Here is a 17,847-nt window from a genome sequence, read left to right on the forward strand (position 1 = left end):
CATAGTCGTGGTTTGGTAGACGATAAGCGGGTGAGAATTTTCTAATCTTAAGGCTTCAGAATTTATAGCTTTTATGGACCGTTTTTTCCCCCCCTCCATTTTGCCACGGTGGGTTTTATTGGGATTTCATGTGACAGACCAACACAAAACAATGCAGAAATGTGAAGCGGAAGGAAAAGGAAGCAATAAATAAATAAAAAATCTAATTTCGTTGTATTTTTGCATTAGAAATCACAGCTCACTACCCTCCCCTTAAATGGAACACTTTGTAGTTTTCACCTTTAACAAATTTTAAATTGTCTCTACAAATGCTTCACATTAAAAAACTGGAAATTTTGTCCATTCTTCTTTGCAAAATAACTCAACCATGACCAGACTGGATGGGGAGAAGCTGTGAAAACGAATTTTCTTTTCTGTTTTTTCCATTTTATTTCTTCTTTTTTATTTATTTATTTACTTTAATCTATTTATTTTAAAAGTGTCCTCTCTGGCTGCACAGCGATCAGAAGCCAAACAGATTTACTTTCACAAGCGGCGTGTTACAGCGTAGTTCTTTTTTTCTTCTAAGAAAAAGAAAAAAAGCAAGGAAAGCCATTTTCACATTTCACAGATTCTCAATTGCAACCTAGGCCTGGTCTTTGATTAGGCCATTCTGACAAATGAATGTTTTTCAATGTTTAATTTACAATTTTACGCCGTTACTCTATTTGAAAATTTCGGGATTTCTGAAGTAATTTGATTCCACAGCAAGTAAAGGAGGCACAATACAAACGTGTGCCTTGTTTGGGACTATTTTATTCTTATTTATCTTTTATACTTCACAGTCATGCTGCTTTTTGTTGGCCTGTTACATACATTTTTAAGAAACACATTAAAGTTTGTGGTTTAGATTAGTGTTAAGATGATTTAAGTGGGATCAAAGTTTAGGATGTCGATGTTGAAAGCAATTATGTATTTTTTTTTTTCCTGTGTAAAATATTAGGGCTGCATCGACTGGAGTTTTCTGACTGCTCAATGATCTTTAAGAAGCCTGGCCTGCAGACTAACATTTTTTTTTCCTGAAATGTTGCTACATATAGCAAGAAAGTTGCTGAGTTGGCAACAGTTCGGTGACTATTTTGAACTGCAAACATGCAGGCATGACCTGGTGGGCCAGTCTGTCAGTCGAATCTCTGATTTTTAGACCTTTAGGTCGATGAGATCGGTGGATAAGATCGGATTCACATGCAAGCATCGGTCGATCACAGATTTCCCGGAAATGAAGAGAATCTGCCGATTTATCGGCACATTCCTGGTCAACATGTGACTGCTTACTTATGCACGGTGCGATGGGGGAGCGGCTCTGCTGGTAACCCTTGGCGCAGCGGTTGCAGGTGATCCCCGTCACGCCGTCCTTGCAGGGACACTGGCCTGTTGTCTGGTTGCACGTTTTCCCCGCCGCTCCGACCGGATGACAGTCGCACGCTACGGTGGAGAGGAGAAAACAAGAACAGAAATACAAACATTGATCTGTGAATAAACAGAAACAATCAGAGCAATTAATGGCTTGTAAGAAACCGCGTTGACTCTAGCCGGGCTTTCCTTTCAGACATTCCCAGATGTGGAAATGGGCCTTCCACCAGCGTAAAACCTCAGTCCAATTAGCCGGCTCTCCTCCACCCGTCACGACGGTAGGATTCTTCATTAGCCCCGCCTCCTGAAGCCGCGCAGAGGAGTAAATGACTCGATAAATTATAGGGCTTCCTCTTTCACCGCTAACTGCGTCTGGGTGCGTGTCCGATCGCCAGCGTGAGCAGTCCGCCGTGATCAGACAGGCTGTCTGCCTTCTCGGATTGACTTTCCGATGTAAAGCGTTGTTTTTTTTTTTTTGTTTTTGTTGGCGGCAAACACGCCGGCTGAATAATGTTTCCCATTAATAGACGAGTGAAACGTACTTCAAAGTCTGTTTGGGCTGCACATTAAATGTGAGAAATTTGTTGTCTGTGTGTGTGTGTGTGTGTGTGTGTGTGTGTGTGTGTGTGTGTGTGTGTGTGTGTGTGTGTGTGTGTGTGTGTGTGTGTGTGTGTGTGTGTGCAGGATTGCATGCCAAAGTTTTACCATAAAGCCCGTGTTTGAAGTCAAAGCCCAGCCTCGCTATTAGTCCTGCGTGTATTATAAGTACCAGCCGAGTCATCCTGAAGAACGGGCCTTGAAGTGGTCCGGCTGATGCTGGAGGTGCTTGGAGCTGGAACGTCTCCATCAGCGTCGTAAGGTTCTGTTGAAATCTGTCTGTGGGAACGTCACACCGCTCGGCTGCTCTGTCGGGACTTGAATTCTAGGAGTTTCTGGCAAAATACGTCTGACAGAATCCGGCCCAGAGGTTGACGTGTTTTAGATGCCGGGTTTAGGGTGGGGTTATTTATTAGGGACGAAGACATTTCTTTTTCATTTCATTCACAATATTCATCCATCCATCCATCCATTTTCTAACACCCTTCTCCCTAGTGGGGTCAGGAGGTGCTTGTGCCTCTCCAGCTAACGTTCCGGGCGAGAGGCGGGGTCACCCTGGACAGGTCGCCAGTCTGTCGCAATTCACAACATTATGAGAATAAATTCATAAGATTATGAGACTAAAATGATAATATTGTGAGAATAAAGTCACAGTCTTATGAGGAGAAAATCATAATATTGGTGGAATAAAGACACTATACTGCCAAAAAAAAGTTGTACAATTACATATAAAAGGGGTTTCAGTTTTTGTTTTTTTTAAAAACCAGTCATTTTTTATTATTTGTTGTTTGGGAGTTATAAAATTGCTTCTGCAGTCTACTAATATTACAACTTTATTCAGATAGTATTATGACTTTGTCCTTTTGTCATTACAAGTCACATAATGTTATGACTTCTCGTACGACTTTCCTTCTCGTAATATTATGACTTTAATCTTGTAACTTCATTTTTTCCCTTGGCCTTGCCCTAATATTTCGTCATGTTTGTTGACCTATGAGGAAAAATTCATAAGTGGCATTGGCATTTGTATTGAACACTAATGGCGATACAAAGTAAAAAGAAAAAAAGTATTGACTTAATTATAAAACGAATCAATTAAAATGGATAAAATGATGCAACAGATTAAACTGTTGCATCATTTGAATCTTTAAATCAAATCTTTGAGTCAAATCTTTGAATATTTCATTCAAAGATTTGAATGAAAAGATGTTATTCTGATCTTTTTTTAACTAGTACATTATTTTAATATCTTATTGCTATTTCTAAAGTTGTCACTCACCTCTGCTTTTTTTCTCTTTTTTTATGTTTTTCTGCTGGTTCAGCCATTTTCAGTCGTTGTACGTTCACGTCTTAAAGGCGACTCTTAGAGAGATGTTAGCAGTAGTTGATGCGTCTCTGTCCCGTGTTTACTGGGCTTTTGTTCTAATCCTTACACACACCACCATTACATGCTGTGTGTTTCCCACCCTGCGTCTCCCGTTTGCAGCAGTTCGGCAGCAAGCGAGTGAAAAAGGAGCCAACGTCAACACGGAGATTCAGAAACAGCCTCGCAGGACTATAGATGAGAATCGTTTTTAGCAGAATGCAAGAGTTTCTGGCTGCTTGGAAGTAAAATATAAAGCAATTAGGTGTGGCATAGGCTTTTACAAGCAGGCAATCATTTTAATGATCTGTTTTTACTGAAAGTCTCGCCTTTCTTTTTTTTTTTTTTTTACGATGGACTAAATACACACTGAGTATGATTTACTTTTTTCAAGAGCTAAAATATATGTATGTATACACATATATATAGACGCTATGAAGTGAAAACAAAAAAATTTTGATTTTCACATTTCCTCCCTCTTTTCTGTTTGCTAAACACTGAACATTTACGCGATTGGACGGAGAGTATCGATGAAAATTGGTTTCAAGTCTTGCCACAGACACTCAAGTGGATTTGATCCTGGACTTTGACTAGACCATTATAACGTACGAACATTTTGAATGCGCTCCACCTCAGTCTCACTCTCAAGTCTTCTGCTGTTTATTCGTCTTCCCATCAACCCTGACCAGCATTCCTGTCTCTGCCGAAGCATGATGCTGTCATCGCCATGTTTCATTTCATACTTCGTTTCAACTTAGCATCCAGCCCAAAAAGTTCATTTATGGACCTATGTGACTATTTACACTGACATCAACCTGCATACTGGGATTTGTTCAAATTAAAATTCAAAAATAACTTACTGATCCCAAAGGAAAATTACATAAATTGTTCAGGGGTAAACAGAGTAAAGGGGGCCGGACACAAATGGACGCCGTACTTTTCAGATTTTCCTTTGAAAAAAAAACGATAACCATTTATCATGTTCTTTCATAATCATCAACTATGTTTTGTTATGTTAGTTTATTATTTAAAAAAATCTAAAAAAACAAAATGCATTAAATGGGTGTGAAAAGTGTATGTTTATTAAATGTTGGAGTTTCTCCATTGTTGGCGTTTTTAAACATTTTCTTGCTTATTTCACCTCAAACTTAGTCCTTCTTTGTTTTCTGTGTCTGTCACTGGTGTTTATATTTAGATCAGTCTAAACTCAGCTACTTATTTACTTGTGTTTAGATTTTACTGTGTTAGCTTATTGTCTGTATCCAGTTCTTTAAGATTTATGTTCCCCAGTGTGTTTACTCCTCCCTTGCTCTTCTCGTGCCATATCTCTCCCTCTTTCTCTCTCTCCTTCTCCCTCAGCCCGCCTGCCTGGTCTCCCCTTCAGCTGCGCCCTGTTTCCAAACAGTCACTTGTCTTTTTTATCTACTAATCAAGACGCCTGGTACATAAGATCCTCATTCTTCGTTATTCACAGCTTCTAATTAAATACTCATATAATAACAATAATTCATATATATATCCTGAATTATGACAGGATATATGCATAATGGACATTTTTAGAGTGCAGCCATCTTTTACCATACTATACCAAATTTATGTAAGAAGCACTTTAAACACCCACATGACCAAATTGCTGTAATATTTTTAGCACGTTTTTGCCAAACGTCTTTTTTTTTTTTTCCCTTTTTGCCTAAAACATCGTTTGGAAAAGAAAAGTTTGTGATCCCCCCCCACACACACACACACACAAATTACTTTTGGCATTATTTTAGGAAGATGACGATATAAAATAGTACAAATAATAAAATATTTCCCTTCAAACAAAACGCTTTCAAATGATAGTAGCAGCAATGGAGATCTGTTCTCTGGAAGAAAAAGAAGGATAAATTGTTGGCTGAATTAGTACAATTAGTGCCCAGAAACAAAGAGTGCTAAAACTTCTGCAACATTTGGATCCCACTTGGAAGCAGCTGCTTAGTTTAGTTTTGTTAGACTCCCTTACTGTATCATGGCATGTAAAAGTACACCAGGAAAAATCACAACACTAACAAAGCTTATATATGTCAAAAACATTGGTTTTTTTAAGTGTTGACCCCTTTTCCAAACACTTTTTACTAGAAGTCGCCCAGGTATTTCAAAAATTCTTGATGCAAAACAATTTCTTTTAAATATTTTGAGCAATTCTTTCCTTTTTTTGGTTATTAAAACCCTTTTAAAAAAATGTCAAACGTCTTGATTTTGAAGCTCCGGCGGACGGCTTGGAGAACCGAATGGTTGCCGAGGGCTTTGGGGGCTGCAGTGCAATGAACCGTGCACCACCCTCGTCTCTGTGGACTCACTCGAGGCTTAACTGCCAAATTTATGGACGGAAAACGCTGAGAAAAAAAAGGGAGGAACTAAAGTGGTGGGAGGTAAGCAATGTGATTCTCCAAGAGCCATGTTTACACTGCTCTTGATGAGGAGCGAAGCTGTTAATCTGCATGGAGCCGTTCAACGCGATCCACTTTTCTTTTTTGACTCAAAGGTTAAGACTGCTGAGATGTGAGGTGTTGAGAGGGGAAGTCGGTAGTTGGGCGAGGAAGGAAAGCAGGTTTCCTCCTGGCTTCGTTGGCACCGCGCTCTATCTCCTGTCCAACAACAGCAGAGCGAGACGAGCAGCTGATTTGAACAATAAATATGGCGGTTTTTAAACTGATGTCGCGACGGCTCGTTTTTGTCACCTGAGAAGAAAGGCAGCAATCAGACTGTTTGGATTTGATCCCAGAGCAATGAGTCCGGGCGGGCGGGCGGGAGGGGGCAAGACGTGTTCGGGTTACTGTTTGGGAAAAGGTTTCGCAGAGATGTATGGGTATCACTGTATCATCAAGCAAAAGGGGGAACCTTGTGTTAAGCTAACCTGCTTTTAGCTCCAACCCCTCCAAATGGAACCACTCCCAAGGATAACTTAGGGAAATGTTTAGGCTGGAAGTCAGGCTGTCATGTGTTACGCTAAGTGCAGACTATCTGTCAGGCTTGTGTTCACTATAACTGCACCTCAACTGAAGACCAAGTTCTTCTATGAACTCTTAAGTGACATAAAAAGCTATGAACACTGCTTAGTGGGCCGAAAAAAAGGCCAACTGTGGAGGCGTGCAGCTGGAAATCAATGCTGCTGTTCCACCCAACAGAAGATAGGGGCGCCAGAGAACAGACATCAACAGTCTAATTTAGCTTGACAGCGCAGTTAGACGGTTAGCACGGTTTGACAGTTAGCACAGCTTGACAGCACAACTTAATGTGGCAAACATGGATGTGAATAAAGCAGCTACTGCACACTCCGACTATTCATGGTTCAATGTTCGCAAATTTTTCTGTGATTTCTGTAATTCAAAATGTGTACTGAATTATTTCGTGGAAAATCTGGCAAGTTGCACATTTTTTCGTCGCGCATATCTAAAATATTTGAAAGAAAATGCAACATGGGAAGCTAACATAGCTATAGCATGCCAATTAGCATTGCCGTTTGCAAAACGTCCAATCAAGAAGTTCCATTTATTTTCCTTGATGCTGATTGGCTGTACTCCCTAGTGCGATAATAATAAAGAGTGTAGCTATTAGCTTATGTGGTAGGGCCAAGATGGCTTTCACTGTGCATCATACTGCATATTAAGGTATATTTTTTGTTTGAAATAAACTATAAGTGTTTTTAGAGGGTGTCTGAAGCATTAGCAGATTTTAGCTATGGTCGTTAATCCATGACAAAACTGTATTTTATCTTTGTTTTCAGCTATACAGACACATGCACAAGCAGCTAGCGCACTGCTAAGATATTTTACCGGTAAGATTCCAGCCAGAGTGGCAGCAGTGTGTTTGTACGGGGTCCGTCTTTACTCCCAGAGGTCCTTCCACACAGAAGGAGCTCAGCTTTTGTCTCCCCCATTTTAATTCCTGCCAGCCTGGCCTCAAACCGAGCGAGTGCGCTCACATCTGTGCGTCTGTGTGTGTGTGTGTGTGTGTGCGTGTGTGGGTGTGTGTGCGTGTGTGTGTGTGTGTGTGTGTGTGTGTCTTTTTTCTTTTCTTTCCCTGTACACGCGTATGTGTACTCGCCGAGTGAACAGAGGAGAATGCCGATTACCTGTTTGCTATGCTTGTCTTGTGAGGCGTTCATGGAGAACCTCAAGCAGTAAATTTTGGAATTGCCCGGGTCAGTTCACTGTAGATCGCCTTAGTCCGCTTTTTCCAAAGGAATTTGATTATTACCTGAACCATGTCAGCAGTTTCTTCTTCTCTCTATTTTTCTCTTTTTTTTAATAAAGTATCAGCTTGCCCGTCAAACTTAATATTTTCCACAAATATGTATTAGCCCATATAAAAAGTATTCACTAAATTGGATATTTTACCTTTTCGCTGCTTTTACAAATCAATCATGATCAACATAATTTGACAAAAAAAAAGGGAAAAGATTAAAGAAGTCATGTAATGTCAATGTGAAAACTGAATTAAACAAAATAATGACAAATTAAAAAAAAAAAATTAACACAGATGATTGCATAAATATTCAGCAGTCGTGGTCCCACATCTAGATGCCAGAAATTTCCGCTAAATTTAGCAAGACTCTTTCCAAGTCTTGCCACAGACTCTCTGTTGGGTTGAGGTCTGTGCTGCTACTGGTCCACACCAGAACATCCACCTTGTCCACTTCCAACTGGTACAACTCAGGGTTTTTCTTTTCCCTTGCAGGGCATCTAAAACGCTGGCCTGCGTGTTTCAGATGTGTTTTGGTTGCATGCAGCTGATTCAAATAGCTGTATGACCTCTTCTGCATGCCATCACATGCTGCAGAAGCCTGTTAATCATCCACTTATTCAAGTCAGGTGTGTGGACGAAGGGGAAACACCTAAAACATGCAGGGCAGTGGTCCCTGAGGACCCTGAGGAATTGAGAACCAGCTGTGGCTGGATGTCTGGCTGTCTCTTCAGCGTAGTCGTGGCAACCTGGTGACCTCTCCATCTTGTACACTCTCTCGGGTTGTGATCCAGGTAGATTTAAACACGAGGCCATATTCCTTCTATTTCTTGATGACGGATTGAACTGAACTGCACGGGATGTTCAGTACCTTAGAGATCGTTTTGTATCCATTTGATGAATTTGGTTTGTTACTTTGAATGAGCACCATTATGTGTTTTCCAGTCACAGAGTGTCATTTTATAGCACAATCAAATTACTATGGTACCTTCAGTTGTTATAAAAATGCTGCATATATCAAATATGGCTTAAAAGAAACTTTTACTTTATAACTTACGCCTTGAAATATGGACTTTATCTTTTTAAGAAACTCCTGCTCTTTCTGAATCTCCACCTTCAGGACGTCATCACAACATGGCTCCTCTATTTACCTATAGTGAGGAGTTCCATGGGGTGCTTGCTAATTGGTGCTAGCTAGTCTGAAGGAGCAGAGTGGAGAAGACGTGGCGTTCTCTGTGGAAACTCCTTCCAGCTCAGAGGAGGAGCACTTTTCACAGCTGAATGGTTGCCATGGAAATTAAATGATTTCTCAAACATTCATGAAAGAATCAAGGAAACACTCCAGGTATGTTTTGCTGAGGGAATAACATTATAACATGATGTGGAGCTCAAGAAAGTCCACTTTACATAACACTTGCCCTTTAAAGGTGGTGAATATTTATGCAATTCCTTATTTTATTTGACATATTTTAATCTAATTGTCATTGTTTTGTAGAAATTGGTTTTCATTTTAACATCAAAGGGGTTTTTTTAAGCTTTTCGTGTCAAATTTTGTTGATCATAAATGATTTGTGAAAAAAATAACAAGGGTAAAACATCATCTTGCACTCAGCCTCAACATGCATCTTTTCTGGGCCGTATGGTCTGGAAACAGGCTTCCACTGCTGCGCTGACGACCATCTGTTTTACTATTTGTGTCCGCGTCTTTTTCTGATCCTATCATTCAACTCCGTGTCTTCCTTTCAGCAGTGTCATGCAAAGCATCTGTTACCTTTGCAGGCTCTGCGGTGAGAGATGGACTTGGTCATGTCCCTGTAGTAGCCCTCCTTGCAGTAGTGACAGTGGCGCCCCGCTGTGTTGTGACGACAGTTGAGGCAGACGCCACCGCTCCTGCGGCCGGACAGCTTGTACAGCTCCATGTTGAAGCGGCAGCGGCGGGCGTGCAGGTTGCAGTGGCACGCTGGGCAAAAACAAAGGAGATGGCAAAAAACTCAAATCCCTGGCATTTGTGGAACAAAGACTCTCCATCCTCTGCCATGAGCAAAAAAAAAAGCAAAACATGACATCCCTCTGACACAATGTGACGTAAAAACTGTTGATTTTTCAAAGTGTGTATGACCTACAGATGACATATTCTAGATGAATGTTTTATTTTGAGCTTTGAAACTCTAAATAAAAGTTTTCACAGCTGAATGGTTGCCATGGGAATTTAATGACCTCTCAAACATTCATGAAAGAATCAAGGCAACACTCCAGGTATGTTTTGATGAGGGAATAACATTATAACATGATGTGAAGCTCAAAAAAGTCAATTTTGCGTAACACTAGTGGGATGCAAAAAATACTTTTTTCGCCTCCCACTAGTCACTGTCAGCAGTGACTTGACCACCCAAGTTAAAACCTACCAAAACCATTGAAAATTCAAATTTAATCCTTAAATTCCCAAAAATATTCTCACATCACCATGTCTGTATGTGGAATAACACACAATTGCTTCATGAAATCTCTACACTCAATTGATTTTGTACAAAAAAAAATTACCTTCATGGTAGCAATATTACTGATGCTGACAAATTTGTTAAAAATTGATAATGCGTCCACAAAAAAATCTCAGAATATTCACACCTGACTGGTTTTCTTGGTACAAAAACTATCAAAATTTCTCAATCCACCTTAATCTAAAATTTTTTCGAAGTACAATTCAAAACTAGCCAAATAGCAAATGTTAGCAGAACAGACGCAGGTATCAATGTTAGCCATATTGCTCTTCATAAACTCTGTGATGCTGTGAGAGTTCAGGTGAAACCAGCTGCACACTGTTCTAAAAAACAAAACAAAACAAAACATCATCCCCCTTCTGTCGTGTTCTTTGTAGTTTCCGCCAGTAGTAACATCCGCCTGTTGATCATGTGACTCATGTGAAGCAGAAAAAAGTTGCATTTTTGTGAAATGCATCTAATTCGATGCACCACGTCATCCTAGCGCCTAAAACTCTTAATCGGAAAGCGAGTTTTTTTCAAAATTGATGTGTTCTAATTAAGCAAATTTAGTTTTTGAATTTCAATTCGTTTTGGGAAACGCGGCAATTGCTGTGCTCACCTTCGCATTAGACTTTTGCTATACTTGATGCCATCACACTGTGTCGATTTACAAAGTAAAGAAGAGCTGCATTTTGATGTTTTCAAGCTACATCCCCTTCTGAAATCCTTATACGTCTCGGTTTAGTTTTACGTGTAAGTTGACAATTTTTTTCATTTGACTTCATCACAAAAACATTCTTAAGAGAAGCTCTCCTCCCTCCCTCATAATACCTCACATTTTGGTAATCTCTCCATCGGTGCGTCGACCTTACTGGCATTACAAAGAGATGCGGGCGATAGGGACGTCACATATGCTGCGGATTTATCAGCGCTCTGAATCACGTAAAAATGGGCTAACATCTGCCATTGGAGACCAGGGCTGGCAGGTGGTTGGGATTCAGAAACCCTTTCTCTATATTGGGGGCCCGGACACACACACACACACACACACACACACACACACACACACACACGTGAACACGCACACCGTCCACAGAGGTGTTTGGCAGCTGCCATGGGCTTATCTCTCTCACTTCCCTCCCCAAAGCTGATCCAACATGCTCTTTACCAGCTTTGAAGAGCTCCCTCCTGCCCCCTCTCAGAGTTTTGCTGGCTTCTTATCCCAGATGTTATCTCCACTTAAGGGAAGTGTGAGGAAAAACGCAACAGGGATCTTTTAGTGCTTTTTGTGAGTGGAATGCTGAATGAATCCACGGCAGGGACGTCTCAACAAAAAGATATCTACTGGAACGATGCTTCAAAATTCAGAGGAGTAATTTGCGTGCAGCAGATGCCAGTATCTCTTAGCACTGATAATGGATGTGGATTTTTGAACAAGCAGAAAAATTTAAGAGATTAATCTTGTGTTTCAAATCCGCACTTTCTCACCACCTACTAAGTAATCAAAAGTAGCATACTTTGCAATTTTAAAATACTTTTTTTGCATCCCACTAGTCACACGATTAAGGATGTTACTACTGGCAGAAACGACAAAGAAGACAACAGGAAGTGGAAGGAGGATCATGGCGCGACAACAAACTTATTCACAGATGATTTTAATTGTGTTTCTTATTTAATGGGAACGCCATAATTGCAAAACTGCGGGGTGGTTTTCAACATTAGCAGAATACTGCGCATATTTTTTAATGGAAAAGCAGCTACTGTTGATCATTTTGTCTCAATTTAATCCCTGGTTGAGGTCGACTCTCGTTGCTAATGAGGTGCTTTTTCTGAAGCCAGTTGTTTACACTGGATTTTATTAAGGAGTTTATGAGTAAAAGGAGCCCAATACACGTCCATGCAACACTTTTCAGATTTTTATTTGTAAAGGATTTGGAAAATTGTGTACGATTTGCCATCTGCTCTACGTTGTAGTGGCCTGTCACAAAGAATTACAATAAACTGTTTGAGTACATTGGTAGCACGGAGCATACACTTCATTTGGATGATGATATATGATATAAGGTTTCGTTGAGTTTTTTGAGCCTGTAGTGAAATGTCGCCGTGGAACAGCTGTGTGCTGGGATTGGACATCCACACACACAACGTGCCTTTTCTGGATGTGAGTCTATTTGCTTTCGAGAGCCTACTTAGAGCTACGCCGCTCCAATCTATTTATGTTCAAGTGCCATTTTATCAGGCATCGTACGGGGAGACACAGTCACCCCACCGCCTGCTGGATCCGAGTGTTCACTGGGTCTGTACGAGAGAACGCGGTTTGGGAACGTTTGGAGATGATAAACTCTGATGAAGATTGTTTTTTTTGGGCGCCTTCGAAGGAGACTTGAATTAGTAGTGATCTGGAAGGAAAACAACACTTCTTCCAGAGAATGAGAAAGACTCAATAGCAGCCTGGTTGGTTTTTATCCATTTACTCCCTAACAGCATCTGATCGCATTCAGTCACTCATATCGGGATCAAATGACGTTTGCCAAATCAAACAGGGTTCGTGTCTCGTCTCGGTGAGATAGGAGTGACATATTTTAGTTGGTTTTAGTGATCAGGACAAACAGAGGAACACATGCAGAAACTGCATTCACTGGGAGAGCGCTCTGAACAAACTATAACACTGTTAAAGTGCTTGCATAACACTGTATGTGGGTGTTACTGTGTTATGAGAGTTGATCAAAAACCATTAAGTGCCTTTTGCACTTGCTATTCAGAGGTTTCTTTAGCACCTTGTTGAAGCACAAATGTTGTCTATATTGCAATGATTTTACAGCTTATACAAGGTTCAAATATATTCACAGCATTTGAGTCACAACTAATAACTGTTATTTTTTTCATTATAACTTTATTGAGATAAACGAACGTAGTCTAGCCTGGCTGTTGCTGTCCAACGCAATTCCGCTCAATTCTCATCTCCCTTCAGTGTGCAATCTGGGATTCCTTCCATTGACTTGGATTCTCTCCCACAACGTTTCAACCGGGCCAATCAGCGAAGAGAAGGAGAAGTTGTGAACGATGATGTGGATTTTCTGCACTTTTGGAAGTATAGTTCTTCTTCTGTAGTTTTAGCGATGATAACGGAGGGAGTAAAGGAAGCCACTCAGTCTGTGTTGACCATGCCTCCAAATATTGAGTTAATGCTAACAGCCGCGTCGTTGTACTTGGCGCTTCTTTCTTTGCAGTAGAGGATGGTTGTTTACACCGTAGTCAACTTCCGGTAAGCTAATTACGCATGTCATGGGTAAACGTTAGCAACTGGGTAAAATGTAAAACTTCAACGGAGTCCACGCCTCCAGGAAATAATTGTTTATCAATAGCAGAGAGTCCAGAACCTCTGTACGAAGTGAAGTGTAGAACAAGGGACGGCGTTCATGATGCCAGGTCAGAGTTAAAGTGATGATGGATGGAGATAAAAACAGCGAGGAATAAAACCATCTGAAGGCAGTAAAAGACTTCAGACTGGCTCTGGCTCTGGCTGACACAGGTTAGATAAAATATTCGTGTTATGTGACCCAGACAAAGTCAAAATGTACATCTAATTGCAAGTTATTTGCAAGAATTAGCAAGGTTCTTCATCCATCTTGAACAAGCTTGAACTAATTTTAAAAGCTTCAGTCTCTAGATGTTCAAAGCAAAGACTCCCTCCGTAGGCGCAATTACAGCTGCAAAAACTAATGCATACATAAAATACATTTTGTTTGTGTTTGTAGCTTAAAATGTCTCAGAGGAATAAAAAAACTTTTGCGAGGCTCAACAACCCAGACTTCCACGATAGGGTAACTTTTCCCTCGATCTGTCGTTCCACAGCCGGCCACTTCACTGCATAACTATAAATCCTGTTGTCAAATGTAAAATCTACCGAAAGTCGGTGATCTAAAATCACTTTCCATAATCAGACATATCCCAGGATTCCCAAAATGCTCTAACGTCCAAGAATTTATCATGAAAACATAAGCTTAGCTTGTGTAGCTATAAAGTTACACCCTTCTTTACAAGCTTGGCTTAACATTTTGTTCTTGAACAACCATAAAAATCTAAAAGAAAATATAAAACTGTATTCCTCATTAAAAAATATATTAATTTTGAGAACTTACGGTTTCTGTACGAATTTTATATCAGTGGCTCTTAACCTTTTTCCTGAACGGCCTTCTCTTCCACCCCCGAGCCGTCTGCAAGGCCACGGCTCACACACTTATGAACAAAGGTTAGGACAATAATCCTCTAATTGATTTTTTTCATTTTAGTCGTACCAAAACATTTCTCTTTGCTTTGGCAATATTTAGTCGCTATGATTCAGCTTCAAACAAGGTGAGTTTGTAAGTGGGGATTTTCTTCGGCGCCTGTGATGAAAAATACAAAAACTGAGTTAAAGACTTGTCATTTCACAAACATGCTTGATGCAGTTCTGTGTGTAACAGCAGCAAGTAGTGCAATTAAATCCAACACCTTGAGAAAAATATGAAGAAGTTCTTATTTTATCGCATTTTTCACAAACTCCAGTTTAGGAGTTTTGCTTTTGTACAGGGAGATCAAAATAAAAGCTGTATAAATAAAAGAGCACATCCTCCGCTGCCATTGCTGAAAGTACATTATTGTGTTGCAATGTCCTATTCAAAGTCCAGATTTAAATCCAGTCGCACTTTTGTCAAAATCCATCTCTGTCCAATCTGACTGAGATTCTGCTACTTTAGAAAAGGATTGGGTAACAATTTCAGTCGCTACGGAAACCTGTCACCGTTAAACTCCAAAAGACTTACAGCTCTAATTGCAATGAAAGCTGCTTCTACAATGTTTTACCTTACTGAAAGTAGAGGCACCTCTAATGTTATCTTTTTTTTGTAGTAGAAAAAAAAAAAAAAAAAAGCCTTTTCTCCAATTATTCCCTGCTATGTTTTTCGGTAACCGGCCAAAATGTGAAAAAGTTCAAAGGGTGTGAATAGTTTTGCACATATGCTAACCAGACTCTTTGCCATAACGGCCCACCCAGGAGATTGCTGTTTGGCGCAGAAACCCCCTGCTTGGGAATCAATCATCAGCTGATAAACTCGCAGCATTATTAACAGTTGTCTTCATTTTCCGTGCTGTATTTCACTATAAACCCGTATCTTAAACTCTGCATGCAAATTACGTAAGAATGCTAAATTACTCTAAATGTACTTTCTTGTTTTGTCGTGTCTCTCAAATTAGAGTCACTAATTGTTATGGCTTTCACAAAAACAGGCGGTACTGTCGCAAAGCAGTGCGTTTCTTTTAATTTTTATCATTTTATGCCTTAACGTTAAGAACAAGTTCTCTGATTCTTCGGCCAGAGGATCGGCTGCCGCCTGACGCGCGAATCCCCCCACAGTAAACATTTCAACCGCACAGCACAGCGGCAGCTGTGATTTTCATGAGGACAAAGGCAACGAAAGGGGTCCGGGTAACAAGTGCTCCAGATGATGATGACTCACTTTACAGGTTTGCGGACTGCTTTTGATGATTCCAGAAGAAAATGTAAACAGTGGAGGGAAAGCAACTGTAGCTGAACACAGAGATTTCTATCTCTCACATAACTGATAGCGTTTGTGCGAGGGCCTCCTGCCCTCCAACTGCGGCGTCACATAAATATGTAAACTATGAAAACATCGAGCCAATGCACGCTCCGTGTTTCTCTTTAGTCTGGCCATAAAATGTGGTGGCAACAATAACTGTGCTGGAGATTTTCGTAAGCTGGAATTCCTGGCGACGTCAATGAAGGAAAAGAGGAAGTCAGTGAGATGTTGCTGAACATAAAGTTCTCTCCTGTCTTTAAACTGCGGCACTAATGAGCCGATCTCACTATCAAAAGCTAATTTATTTTGAGATCAACAGGACGGAGTTTATAGCATCCTGCTGCGTCGTGAGAGGGTATGTCACTTTCTCGTCCTGTTTCATATTAGTCTTCGTATTAGACGTAGTGGACAGCTATTCAAAGGGCAGTTTGTTCTTAATATCTGGTCATTGTAACCTCAGGTGCATTTCCTCTGAATCCAAAATAGCTGACAAACAGCCACACTTGTTGAACACTCGAGGAAGATCCTGTCAGTCCTTTTACTTTTCAAGAACCCTAGAGCTAAGTATGATGGCATGCGCCAACTTGTAATTAATACTTTCATTTGTCTAGTTTCAAACAAAGTCTATTGTGAATAAGTAGTCATTTTACGATACATAAAGTGGACGTCTTTCATCGTCAAGTATATTTATGACTTCGGTCATACAATTGGTTAATCTCTTCTTGAGACTGTTTTTGGTAGTAGAGCCAGTGCATGTTTGCTATATTATATGTGAAAATTATTTACAAACAGTATTGTGTAGTATGGCTGTATTTAACATTTATCATTTACCGTGATAAATGTCTTATCATAATAAAGAATTTTGATTTATCGCTGTCACAATACATTCCCATTAACGATGTTTACAACTCCCTGAAACTGTTTGTATTGTCAGGATTGATAGTCTTATTATTTCCTCCACTGTTTGTTCAACAGAAGCATCAATGAATATGAATAAATGTGAAAACACAGTTACCGTGCGAAGTTTAGCTTTAGCAAATCAAGCTTCTTCTGTTTTGATGTTTTATTTTCTGTTTTATTTACTTCTTTTCATTATTATTACCATAATTTATTTATTTTTTCTCTTTGCATCAGTTTATTCTATTGTGTTATCGTGTTGTACAGCACTTTGGTGCAGTCTTAGCCTGTTTTTGAAAGTGCTTTATAAATAAATTTGACATTGACATTCAGACATTGGTGTCGTAAAGAAGCCGATTACAAATGAGAATGTTTTTCCAAAGCACTGTTTGCGTTTGTGGGGCCATGACTGCTTTGACCCACAGTCGCCGTCATGCAGTGACCTAAAAAAAGATGTAATAAATAGAACTTATCCTCATTTTTAATCATTATCTCAACAGTAGATAAAACTTTAAGTCCATATGACCCACCCCTTCCTACATGTGGAGCAGCTTGTCAACACAACACCTCAGCCTCATGCAAACCCAAACCACACATATACTGAAGGCCTTCTAAAGTCTGACTAACAGGTTTACATGGTGACTTCAGTGTTTGAGGACTCTTTCTCATTGTTTTGTCTGATTGCAGGACGCTTGGGCAATAGCCGACAACAATTTTTGTGACGCCACCACTTCTGCCCTGCGGTGACTCTCTACATGCTTATAATGGCTGTGCATGTGTTCCAAATTATGTCCACTCCAACCATTTCTTCTGGTTTTTTTAGTGTACAGCGCACGGCAATCTACATTTACACACACTTTCTGGGAGACCTCTGAATTAAGAACCTGGCGTAATTGAAACTATGTCAAACGAAATCATTTCTAAAGGTTAAAATCAATAACCCTGTAGTTCAAAGTGCTGCTGTTGTCACCAAAGTTGCACAATAAGACTCTCTTAGCTGGAAATAAAGATTGCAGCATTCTGCTGAACACTTTTTTGAGAGAGGATATGCTTTCCTCCTGTGATGTGGTATTATGAGGAAGTACCTCCTTAATATTTCTGCAGGAGCCTAAGGCAACATCAATAATCACAGTAATCTACAGCTTCAGTCTGTGTGGGCCTTGGGATTAAAGGAGCATTCTTAATAATTTAGTGTTCTGTTGTAAATGCATGTCAGGAGAACAAATTTATAGCAAAACTAGAAGCAGGAATGTCTATTTTAATTCCCCCAGGAAGCGTGTTTGACTGGCTGTTATCTTAAGTTATCACGTACATT

The 17,847-nt window shown here is 40.0% G+C and overlaps 1 protein-coding gene across 2 annotated transcripts in view; it reads right to left on the minus strand.

Moving 5' to 3' along the window:
- LOC102226100 (netrin-1-like) overlaps nucleotides 1-17,847 on the minus strand; it is a 59,695-nt gene that overhangs the window by 16,841 nt on the left and 25,007 nt on the right. For both annotated transcript variants that reach the window (XM_023348439.1, XM_023348438.1), the window contains exons 3-4: nucleotides 9,348-9,536; nucleotides 1,315-1,464 (exon numbers count right to left, since the gene is read on the minus strand). In XM_023348439.1, the coding sequence (XP_023204207.1) occupies nucleotides 1,315-1,464; nucleotides 9,348-9,536 (339 nt within the window). The remainder of the gene's footprint in view (nucleotides 1-1,314; nucleotides 1,465-9,347; nucleotides 9,537-17,847) is intronic.

This window comes from Xiphophorus maculatus, chromosome 16 (genome assembly GCF_002775205.1).
Source record: "Xiphophorus maculatus strain JP 163 A chromosome 16, X_maculatus-5.0-male, whole genome shotgun sequence".
NCBI classification, from domain to species: domain Eukaryota; kingdom Metazoa; phylum Chordata; class Actinopteri; order Cyprinodontiformes; family Poeciliidae; genus Xiphophorus; species Xiphophorus maculatus.